Genomic DNA, 12,527 nt, shown 5'->3' on the forward strand with positions numbered 1-12,527 from the left:
CAAAAATATTACAGATATTTATCATTATAGAATAAATGCATTAATACATATAAAAATATTTGCTACCATTTTTATTAATGTAATACAGTTAAATTTTGTATTCATAGTATTGAATTTAACATTAATTATTGTGCTGTGTTTTAGAATCGAATAAGTATTTTGATTTTACAATTTTCATTTAAAAGTCTAATTTGAGGTAGATAATTTTGCTTACCCTGAATTTTAGTTTAATAGTCTACATAAAAGTATATATATCGCCTTCATAACTTATTTTTTCTTAGTTTACTATATTATTGTGATACAAAAATACTTGTGATTATTATTAGATATACATTCATACATTAGCTTCACTTTTTAAATAAAAAGCAATACGTCACGAACTTAAATCGCTTTCAAGATACAAATATTTTGAGGTAATTATTTTGCTGTGCAGTCAGTATTTTTTTTAGTATGAAAATCTATGATTTTTGACTTGCAGTTAAATTCTACCCATTTTATAATACGTAAGAGATACCAGACAGGGTGAGATGCTAGATAAATAGAGACGATATTATCATATTTTTTGCCAATAACAGCAAATAATTGGGTCCGTGGCCGAGTCCCCCAGTATTCGACGCACCCGTGGTTGAAGCCCCCGATTTAAATAAATTTAATATCATATTTTTTTCGGCTTTTGCACTAAGTACAGTTAACGAAAACCATGCATGTTTCACGCTATTTAAAATTATGTTTTTTTTTTTTTTAAATACTTAATTATAATTAAAAGTTTTATTTGTAGTTAGTTAAATGTAGAGAGAGTAGAGTTATTTTAAAGACTGACTGTTACAATTATTTTGATTAGGTAAAACGATTTACATGTTATTATAGGTAAATAAAACCTATGATAAAATATGATAGGTTAAAATAAAACCTATTATTTTTTAAGTATCACTATGGTAAAATAATATTAAATATTTATTTGTACGATCAGTATAAATATTTATTCGTTCATAAATATTTTTGTGACTGACTGTATATTTGATTAAAAATCGCTTCTATCTGACCGGGGGCGTCGACCACGGGTGCGTCGAACACAGGGGGACTCGGCCACGGACCCAAATAATTTAGACCAAAATATACGTAATTAAAGTGCAAGGTCTAAAACCTGTGCAATTAAAATCGATAAATAAATAATAACCTTAGAACACCATGCCCTTAGCTTGCACGTGCTTAATCACCGATGACAGCTGATTGTGGTCGGTCAGAAACCACTGCCAGAGTTTTCGTAGGTTATTCTTATCGCCATTCTGGAATACAACAAAATATTGGTGAGATTAATTGAATTGGTAATAGCCAAGCCAATAGGCGACACACAACTGTTATTTAAATAATTATCAATACAGTACAGTTAAATAATTATCTGGCGTACAAAAATTAGCCGTAGCCTTAACAACATAAGGTGCTTAACAACATGAGCGAGTGCGAGTGTTTTTTGAAAAACACTATGATTAAAAATAATTATGATAAAGTCATATTGTCATAATTATTTTTAAAGTCTTCTTAATGTAAACGCAAGTTGTGTTCGCCAGTAAGTGGCTTTACATTTAGTAAGATACTCTAGAATAAGTTTAAAATTATCTAATACTAGCGGCCGCCCGCGACTTCGTACGCGTGAATCCCGTTTTTCCCGCTAATTCCCGTTCCCGTGGGAATTTCGGAAATTCCTTTCTTAGTGCACCTCTACGGTACCTAAGCTACGTCCCTTCCAAATTTCAAGTGCCTACGTTTAGCCGTTTAGGCTGTGCGTTGATCTGTCAGTCAGTCAGTCAGTTTCTCCTTTTATATATCTAATATGTATTAGTGTATAAGCTGTTGGTGAACCTTTTTTTATAAAATAAAAAATAAAAATAAATAAAAAAATATTGTGAGAACCTTTGCAATATCGTCCTGTATAGTCTGCTATGCTGTCAACTGGTACTAAAGCCTGGTCCGTGAGCACGTAGAATTTTGTCCAATGACCCCAAGCTACCCATCCTTATCGCTCGCGTGTAAATATATTGCTGTCGCGACTGTGCGACGGGCGCCCGCAGTGAGCGTGCGAGCGCGACAGCAACATAATTACGCGCGAGCGATAAGGATGGGTAGCTTGGGGTCATTGGACAAAATTCTACGTGCTCACGGACCAGGCTTTACATGTTTTAGTTCTAATTTCATGGATTCCGTAGAGAAGTATTCCTATGAGCTGGATTCACGACGCCCTTCACGGGACAATTCCTACCTCTTTCCTACTGCTGCAACTCCTGTGTAGCCAGGATCTACAGTATGACCGCAAATAAAAGCCTAACCAGTGGCTTACGGGGAATAGTGGAATCATTATTCCCTGTTGAAAATCCCCGTCAACGGGGATTAGTGGAATAAGCCTTAACCAGTGAAGGTCAAGGTGTTATGGATATCAGTAGCCGTAACCGAAAAGGATTCACAAGTCTCGGATAGTTTCGGATAAAGGCGGAGTCTAAATCTTAATGTTCTTTAATATTTATTACCGGTCTGGCATTCCCTGGCACAATCTGATATCCCCACCTGTTTTATCATAGGTGCCGTCATCTACACTAATATTATAAAGAGGAAAACTTTGTTTGTTTGTTTGGTTGTAATGAATAGGCTCAAAAACTACTGGACAGTTTTTTAAATATTCTTTCAACATTCGAAAGCTACATTATCCACGAGTAACATAGGCTAAATTTTATTTTGGAAAAAAATAGGGTTAATGTAGTCCACGCGCGCGAAGCCGTGGGCGGAAAGCGCAGGAAGCCGTGGGCGGAAAGCTATAGTAGGGTAAGGTGGGGCACAATGTTACACGGGGTACAATGTTACAATGCATATTTCTCCGTCCCTTTCTATAGTTGTATGATGTTCAGCGGCTCAGTTCAGCAGCTCTTATGAGCTTGATAAATGTGTATACCAACATCATACAACTAATAGAAAGGGACGGAGAAATATGCATTGTAACATTGTACCCCGTGTAACATTGTGCCCCACCTTACCCTACATAAAGTGGCTATAAGGGTCACGCAGCAAGTTGCTATTTGAATTTAACATTTTTAAAATTAAAATATCCATAACCGAAATTATCCGAAACTTTCGGATAAAATCCGAAATGATTTCATATCCGTAACCGGTATAATATTATTCTAATATCATTCCTGGTCAAGTTGGTCCCGGGGGAAAGTTAAACAGTTTTCACGTCGCCTGGGAATCCCTGGATTGAACTACGGATGTCATTGCAAACAAACCTTGACAGCAGTGAACAGGCTACTCGCGTCCAGCACTTTCTTGTCCACGAGTCCCATTTCGTGCTTCAGCGAGTGGGACAGCGCCGAGGCCGATCTGTCCCAGCAGTTGGGCTGGCGAGTGCAGCCGTCCCAGATGTAATTGCGGAGCGGGACGCACGATTTGCTGCTGGTAATATAGAAAAGAATACGTTAAAATAATGTTTAATGCAATGTGTAGCTATAGTCTGGTCTGTGAGCACGTAGAATTTTGTCCAATGACCCCAAGCTACCCATCCTTATCGCTCGCGCGTAATTATATTGCTGTCGCGACTGTGCGACTGGCACCCGCAGTGAGTGTGCGCGCGCGACACTTTTGAGTTGCATCTAAGTTTCTGCCATAGCGTCCGTTGAGAGACCACACAGAAGCGACCAGTTTGACACTTTCAGTTTCAGTTTCATTCATCAGAATCATCAGAAATTTGCAGTTTCGTTGCAGTTGCGTTTCACCGTCTGTTCTGGGCCTAAGAGTCAATAACTAATAGATGAAAAATTTGCATGCTGTGTTATCATAGTTGAATAGGTTGAAAGCAACATTTATCTGTTTATAACACCTTTTTGTAAACCTTATTTACTGCAAATAAATAATTTGAATTCGATGACACTAATTTTAGCGTGAAAATTTTGTCTTTCTTTCTTCTATCTTAATTTTGAATTCCTTTTATTTATTAGACTTCTGCGGTCATAAAAAGTATTATATTTTCACGAAATGCTTAGTTAATTATAAAAAAAATACTCACAACTCATCAATACCCGCTTCCTTATTCCTAAACGCCTCAGCAATATCGTCTCTAAGCTCATCCACACCACTTATTACATCGGTGTATACTTTCACTAACACCGCTGCGTCACTAGTGTGTGGTGCGCCTAACATCTTGCACAGGGCTTCAGTTAGAACGTCGGACGACTGCACCTTTTGTAAGCATTGGTCTTGTTCGGAGCATATTTGGTGCATCGATTCCTGGAAGGTTTTGAGTTTTATTAAGGGTAAATTATTACTTCTATGAATTAGTAGACGTAAACGAACTAAAGTCGCTGACATAGCCCGACGGATTAGCAAGCTGAAGTGGCAATGGGCAGGGCATATAGTACGCAGAACTGACGGCCGATGGGGCAGAAAGGTTCTGGAATGGAGGCCGCGTACCGGAAAACGCAACGTGGGACGTCCACCTACAAGGTGGACCGACATCGTAAAGGTAGCAGGGAAGCGCTGGACGCAGGCCGCTACCAATCGATCAACATGGAAAGCATTGGGGGAGGCCTATGTTCAGCAGTGGACGTCCTATGGCTGAAATGATGATGATGATGATGATGATTAGTAGACAGGATGTTTTGAAGTAAGATATTGCTCAGTATGTTATTGAATAGTTTTCAGAACTTATTATATTAATTGCAAGCGAAATTGAGAAATAGATGAACCACAAGATCTGCGACGATTATAGTTTAAAAACTAACACTACAAGTTTTTAGAGGCTGATGACACATTTTTATCCTACTTCCTACTAATATTATAAATGTGAAAGTTTGGATGTCTGGATGTTTATTACTCATTCACGCAAAAACCGCTGAACGGATTTTGTTGAAACTTTACAGTATTATTTTTTGTAACCCAGATTAACATATTATAGGCTATAATTTATGCCGATCTGTGACACTAAATTTCACGCGGGTGAAGCCGCGGGCAAAAGCTAGTTATTTTATATGCCATCTTTTATGTCTACATGATGACGAAGGCAAGGATGATAACGCCTAATGACAATAATCAAGTACCTAACGTTTAATTTCAATAAGCATTTAAGTTGTTGACTATCCAATAAAATCACAGATTCTCCAGAACTTAAGAGCGTTTACGTCTAGCGTGGCATGTCAAGTTTAGGTAATTTCGATGCTAGTTTTATTCACACTAAAATAATTATGACTGTGTGCGTGTTCTCACGCTCTATAGTCAAACCAAAATACTTTGATCCACCATCGTAAAAGTGTGCCAGGCTGTCAAGTGACAGCTCAAGGAAACTATAAAATCTTCAAATCTTCCAACACCGACTCCATAATTATAAATAATGGTATACATTAGTCCTAATCAATAATAAATACGTAAATTCTTTATCAAATAGTAAATTATCAAAGGTTTTTTACTATTTTGAGAATATTTTATACAGCCTATGTTCAGCAGAAAAAAAATGAATTTTAATGGTGAGAGATTTTTTCAAATCGGTTCTATTCAAAAGAAACTTTTCCTGTTAACTATTCTTTTTTATCCGGAAAATGCATAACATGTCATACCCACCAGCTGTGTTATGTGGGGTTCTTCCTACTAGAAGGTGGATAGCCCCTACACCCACTAAAAACCTGACTGTTTCTGCCATGATCCATATGAGTGATATGAGGGAACGCGGGACATCGCCATTGGCTGTTGCCTGTAGCATTCGTCCTTAGCCGCCACCAGACACCTCCATGTCTAGCGACCGAGGCCTGTTAGNCTATAGGATATAAATGTTTGTTAAATCGTTTTCACAGTATTTTTATAAAAATTTCAGCTTGTAAACTGACGCTAAAGTGGAAATTTACAAAACCTGTGTGGACTTATCTTGATAGAATTCTTAAATGCTAAACTAATCGCAATATTTTCTCAATTAACTATTTAGACGACGAAATTGACTAACTATTTATGCCTATAACATATTTGTAGTATTACTGGTTAATGATTGTAACGAGTTGAAAAAGTACTGTTTTTGCGCCAAACGGCGTAAACGCTCTTAAAATCTCAAATATAAAATTCAAAATTGTAATTTTGTTAGAAAAATACTTTTAACCCATAAAAAGCTCGATATAGATGACCCACGCTAAACTGTCCCACCAAACTCAATTACAGGGGAGCGCTACCATCGTTCAACTATATGGTTTCCAACATGGTAAAAATCGGAACCAGCGATCCGGTATTGACGGTGGCGCCCCACTGTCAATGTCATGGATAGCACAGTTCAGTATTTTGGGACTATACCACAGAATAATAAATAAGTACTACGTACAGAAGTTTTACTTCGCGAAGGTATTTAAAAAAATGTATGATCAATGTCATTAACAATATGGTGTAATTTAGCCTGTCTCAAGAGTCAAGCACCATTTTGTTGACAAACGTCAGTGATCGGCACTGCGCCGAAGCTATAGGGCTGACTTCGGTAAAATGATGTGACGTGAGGTGCCAAACTGCGGAAAATGGCGGAGGAAATACATGATTTAGCCAATGGATTTAGCATGAATTATCATGAATAATATTAACTACTTATTTACCTCTCAGTGTCTTCAGGCAACTTAAAAAAGTACATTCTTTGTTTTTATTATTATTTAGGCAGTTAAATACTGCACAGTATTTAGTACACCATTTTCTTTATTTTCTTCCATCATACACAAGAATACGCGTGCGTGAATCAATGTTCGCTCGTATGTGAGGCCTTGTCGAATAGTATCCTGTAGGTGGGCCATCGTGCGTGTTTTGTTTTCGATGTAAACTCGCGGAGATGATCAGGGCTAACTATACTCACAATTCTGCTGCAAACAGCATCCTTCTCAGCGCTGCAATACAGCCTCAAGTGCGCTGCGAACTGCAACACTTGCTCCAAAGTGCGCAGCTCGTGGCGGAACGCACAGTATAGGATGCGGTCCAACGTTAACGCCTGCTGCGTCGTGGCTAGCAAGTGGGATATGTCGCGGTGCATTTGCCTGGAAGAAAGATATAAAACATGGTATCGGTTGACCGACCTTGACATCTTTTATGCTGGTTTTCTATTTCTATATTCAATCTTAATCCAAATCCGTCCGTCAACTGTCAAATTTCAATATATTTTTGGTCAAAATATCTGCGTTTTTGGTCCAAAATGTTTTTACATTTTCATATTGTTTATAAGACTATTTAAACAATATTATTAAAGTATAAACGCATTGAAAATTGACAGTTAAAAGTGATTTAATTTGACAGTTGAAATCCGGATTTGAACAAGTATTGAATATGGGAAAAGGGTATCCTCTAATCTTAGATTCTAAGGCTAGGCACATACCACCGACTTTTTGTCGGCCGACTAGAAGCCTGTAGTCTGCGGGGAGATCAATATGATAAATAAATAATACAATTTTAAAATATAGATAACAAGTTATTTGTTGACCAGTTTGGTTAACCATTAAAAACAAAAAAATACTTTTTTTTACACTGAAAGCTAAGCACACAATGTATTCGCCATTCGCACGGCAAAGATTTTTACGCACGTTACTTTGCCCGCCACAGATATTTCTATGCAAGACGACGCAGCCGCCGCAACACTTCGTGTGCTTTGGCTCTTACTTGAAACTGGCTAAAATGCATAAACCACACAAAGCCTTCATAAAATATATCACAAATCTAAAGAGCAAGTAACACTTCTTTGCATTTATTTGAAAGAGTAGTGCCCGTTTTCACCATTAATTCCTAATTTTTAAGTGACTTCTATGAAAACAAAATTCATACAATTTGATACCACAGGGGTCACTTAAAAATTAGGGATTGATGGTGAAAAAGGGCATAGGACTTATTAACTTACTCTCTAACAGCTAATGCGGATCTGGCCGTGGTTTCCACAGCGAGCCTGGTGCGGGAGTCCACCAGGTCCTTCACAGAATCCTGTATCTGCTGGTCCAAGATGGCTTCCTCTTGCTCAAGCAGTTCTACTGAGCCTTGTGCTTCTATTAGACACTCACTGAAAGATTAAGTTATATTTGACACAAAACTTAGATCACAGTGAAGAGGAAAGAATATTACTAAAGTACGGTCGCCGAGCATACAGAATTTTGTCCAATGACCTCAAGCTATCCATCCTTATATCACTCGCGCGTAATTATATTGCTGTCGCGACTGTACGACGGGCGGCCGCAGTGTGCGAGCGCAACAGCAATATAATTATAGGCGAGCGATAAGGATGGGTAGCTTGGTGTCATGTCTATGGACGTGTCGTATGAAGTTTCCATGGAAACGTATTATTGTTTACTAATAAAATGATGGAATATCAGAATACTTTATTATTTATTACTTGGATTGGACGAAATTCTATCAGCTCCGCGACCGGACTTTATGCTTTCAGTCTTGGGGTTCTGGAGTAGAATAGGATCATCCCCACTCTCCTCTACTCAAAAGTAACAAATATGCCTAACCAGTCTCTCTAGCCATTTGGCCAGTGTAGGGAGTGTAGGCCAGTAAATTAGAGGTTCGTTCTTCAAGTTCTTCAGCATTAAATAATAAATGAGCTAACCTGATAGTAAAAAAAAGCCATACTTACGCCAATTGACTAGGATGAACATTATTATAGTTAGATACAAGTGCCAGTTTCGCTTGCTCGCCGCTCAGTTCCGCTTTGGATTCTATGTACGCAAGCGTCGCATCTATTAATCTGAAAATAAAAAATAAAATTAGAGACATGAATATGTGAAAAATACTAATAGGCAGAAGAAAGTTATAATCAGGACACCTAGCAAACCTGTTTTAGTCAGCCGATAGTTTGATCAGCTTTCAATTCGTCTGAAGAATTGGTTGATACCAACCAAATCAGTATAACTCGTTCACTAACATACATGTTCATACTGATTAACAGCCCGATCAACTATCGGCCGATTAAAATTTTGTAGTATGCCTGTCTTTGTAGAATGTCTTTGTAGAATGTCTTTGTAGAATGTCTTTGTAGAATGTCTGTGTAGAATGTCTTTTAGACAAAAATAGAATACTTCACCTCTCTTCCAAGCTTTTAGCTTCAATAAGAGCCAAGCGCAAGTCCTCATCGGTTACATTGTCTTTCTGCCGGTTGCCAAACTTCCTGGTCGTAAACAGATCGAAATGTGACCTGAACAATGTCTGCGATTGTCTGTACGACTCGAATGGCCCAAATGTGTAGAATTTTCTCGACATTTCCTGTAATACATTTTCAAGTCAGTAAGATAGGAATTTCAAGTAAGAGAGGCAATATTAGAAATATCAAAAGATCAAGTATCAGAGAACTGTCATATCTTAAAGATTCTGTTATACAACCACTTGAAAGTTGCATTTATAACAACTTATTTATCAACAAATTAATAACAGTTTATGTAACTTTAAAGTATCACAAAGAAGACTATTTAACTCACAGGGTAGAAAGTTTTCTTTACATAGCAACTGCTGTCAAAATCATGTAACCAGTACCACAGACATGCATTAAAATAACAATAAATATTAGTAAGTGTCATGTACCCCACTTGGGGGTAGATCTGAAAAACCAGTCTGGACACGTCAGGTGAGTCGGCACGCGTGTTCTCCCGGTATTCCCGAATATCTACGTATACAATATTGGCGACGAGTGTAAAACAGTGTAAAATTGCGTAATAGTGCATAAACAACAAACTAATAATATTTGTAAAAGTGAAAAGTGCAAAAATGGTGGTAAAGTTTGGTGAGTTTGATGTAGCACATGGCTGTTGGGAAAATTACATCACTAGGTTTGGGTACTGCCTGGAAGCCAGTGAAGTGAAGGAAGACGAGAAAAAGAAAGCGAATTTACTTGCGGTATGTGGCCCTGATTTATTTGATTTAATATCGTCATTGGTTGCTCCTAAAAAAATAAGTGAGGTTACATTTTCAACTATAAAGACTTATTTAGACAATCATTTCCACCCAAAGCCAAATGAAATAGTGGAATCATTTAAATTTCACTCTAGAAATCAAGAAGACGGGGAAAAAATTAGAGATTATGTAGCAAGTTTGAGGAAATTGTCAATACACTGCAATTTTGAAAATGTCGACCGCACACTAAGAGATCGATTGGTATGCGGGATCAGAGATAAAGATATTCAAAAGAAAATGTTACAACAAACGAGTTTGACATTCCAATTGGCTTGTGAAATTGCTTTGTCGCATGAATCTGCCAATTGTGACTCTAACATTATCATTTTACCTAATACTAGTAAAGCTCCAACTCAAGTGTTTGAGGAACCCATGGACATTAATAAAATTTCATATAAAAAAAGTGAAAAACAAAATTGTTTCCGGTGTGGTAAACAACACAAAGGAGAGTGTAGATTTAGATGGGTAAAATGTAATTTTTGTGACAAAACGGGNAATGCATGCATGTTATAGTTGTTAAGAGTGATGTGTTGTGTAAGTGTCAGTAATATAGACTAGTGATAGAACTTAAAGACTAAAGTGATAGTGAACTATCCCGGGGGAAAGGCATGTCATGTACCCCACTTGGGGGTAGATCTGAAAAACCAGTCTGGACACGTCAGGTGAGTCGGCACGCGTGTTCTCCCGGTATTCCCGAATATCTACGTATACAATAGTAAGTAAAAAGTATGAGTAAGTAAAAATAAAAACACCGACCTTATCAGCATGACAATTGCTGTACAAGTCCAAAGCATCGGCCACCACGTCTACCACATCTTCCGTGATGGTCTCCACCTCCTCAGCAAGTTGGAGACACTCGTCCGCAGCGGTCGACTCATCCTCAGTGCACTGCTGCTGCGCGGAATGGAGCTTGGTCACTTCGAGGTTTAGTTCTTCTTTGATTAATCTGGAAAACAACATATTGACACATACAGCTATTTTTCTGCCTGTTTTTTGATCATCTGGGGTCGGGACAACCATGTATTTTAATAACCTATCAAAACCCAAACCCAAAAGTGGTCGCATAAGACCTCATAGCAATTGATTTCTATTAAGTCTTCATTTGCAGGGCTTGAAGGGCTTATTACCAAGTTATTGTATGTATCTAATCTAACAAGTTTTAGCTATTTCTATGATTGGTAAAATGGCACACTAAAAAATCTTATCTTACTAATATTATAAATGCGAAAGTTTGGATGTCTGGATGTTTAGATGTTTGTTACTCTTCACGCAAAAACTACTGAACAGATTTTTATGAAACTTTACAGTATTATTGTTATAACCTAGAATAACATATAGGCTATAATTTATGACGATTTGTGATTGTGACAAACTAAATTTCATGCAGGTGAAGCCACGGGCAAAGGCTAGTTAAACATAAAAATACTGACTCATTTTGCTTCAACAGATCATTGAGAACTTCTTCCTGTTTTTCCAACATGATCAATCTTTCTTTCTGCATGCTCAGATCCATTTTGACATCTTCTTGAGTCTCCTTGTCTCCTGGTATGCATAGACCCTCGTATTCATTCTGCAAATTGTCGATGGCCTTTTCTAGATCTTCCAAAGACAGAAGCTGGCCATGTTTTTCAATTTCAGTGTATCTGAAAGAGCGACCATTGATAAACATGTTAAATAACATTATAACGGTGAGTGAGTTTTATATGGCTACAAGATTTGTATTTGATTTGGTAAAATTACACAGTGAACATTAAGATAATAGGTACAACTACGTTATTAGGAAGAATCCATCAGTATTGAGTCAGCTCAATACTGATGGATTCTTCATAATAATGTAGTAATGTAGTAAGTAAATGATCAGTCATTTACTTAGTAATAGAAGAAAATTATTAGTAGAAACATAGAATGGACTTGGTAAAAAAATAAACCTATTAATGCTAACTCAAGTTGTCCGGATAAAATTGAGCTATTGGCATTTACTGATGGTAAAATGTGGCTTCATACTTACCTATACTCTTCTCTAGCACTCAAGGCATTGTTGTGATCCAAGTTATCGTATAACCAACGCAAAACACCCGAAAAATCGGCGTCATTCAACATCCATTCAAAAGATTTCTTATATGTTTCTACACCCAAACTTTGCAGGAAAGGCACGAATTCTTCATCACTGATTTCGTTTATCACATTCATTGTTATTTGAAACTTATTTTCTATTTAGTTATATTTATATAGGAATTAAAAAAATAATCCGTTTTCAATTTGAAATCAAATCGCTTGTTTGTTTTCGTAAGCCGCGGCGCGAGGCGGGGGGGGCGGACAGAATTACTTTTCTCTATGGGACAGACGTTTTGATCTGTCAAATTATAGGGTTGCAACACTATTAATAAATTTTCATGTATCGATAAATCTGCATGTTTCGATAAAAATACTATTTAATCATTTTATTCTTATATGAGTTTAGGCAAATAAAACATGATGGTGAATATCCTTGTCTTTCCTTTGAATATCAGTAAAGAAGTGGTAATATACTTTACTTGCTAATGGTAATTTAATTTATTTAGTGATAAATCATTTACCTATACTGAGCATTATTATTTGACAATTCA

The 12,527-nt window shown here is 37.2% G+C and overlaps 1 protein-coding gene across 1 annotated transcript; it reads right to left on the reverse strand.

Moving 5' to 3' along the window:
• Positions 1-1,021: 1,021 nt before the first annotated feature.
• LOC114366550 (uncharacterized) lies at positions 1,022-12,225 on the reverse strand. The gene is made up of 10 exons (XM_028323464.1): positions 11,930-12,225; positions 11,352-11,564; positions 10,678-10,867; positions 9,059-9,237; positions 8,612-8,722; positions 7,880-8,035; positions 6,851-7,028; positions 4,049-4,269; positions 3,273-3,438; positions 1,022-1,286 (listed from the first exon to the last, which is right to left on the reverse strand). Exons 1-10 carry the CDS (start codon positions 12,109-12,111, stop codon positions 1,179-1,181), a joined length of 1,704 nt encoding a protein of 567 aa, XP_028179265.1. The 5' UTR covers positions 12,112-12,225; the 3' UTR covers positions 1,022-1,178.
• Between the last annotated feature and the right edge of the window lie 302 nt (positions 12,226-12,527).

Source organism: Ostrinia furnacalis, unplaced genomic scaffold (assembly GCF_004193835.3).
Source record: "Ostrinia furnacalis isolate ACB-3 unplaced genomic scaffold, ASM419383v2 OfSCF0638, whole genome shotgun sequence".
In the NCBI taxonomy this organism is placed as follows: Eukaryota; Metazoa; Arthropoda; class Insecta; order Lepidoptera; family Crambidae; genus Ostrinia; species Ostrinia furnacalis.

Excerpts from the sequence above, each read along its gene's own strand:
- LOC114366550 (XM_028323464.1), bottom strand. The coding sequence starts at position 12,111 with ATGAATGTGATAAACGAAATCAGTGATGAAGAATTCGTGCCTTTCCTG. Across the intron at positions 8,036-8,611 it reads GTTCATCCTAGTCAATTGGC|TGAGTGTCTAATAGAAGCAC; the intron begins GTAAGTATGGCT and ends TTAATCTTTCAG. Across the intron at positions 3,439-4,048 it reads GAAGCGGGTATTGATGAGTT|CAGCAAATCGTGCGTCCCGC; the intron begins GTGAGTATTTTT and ends CTATATTACCAG.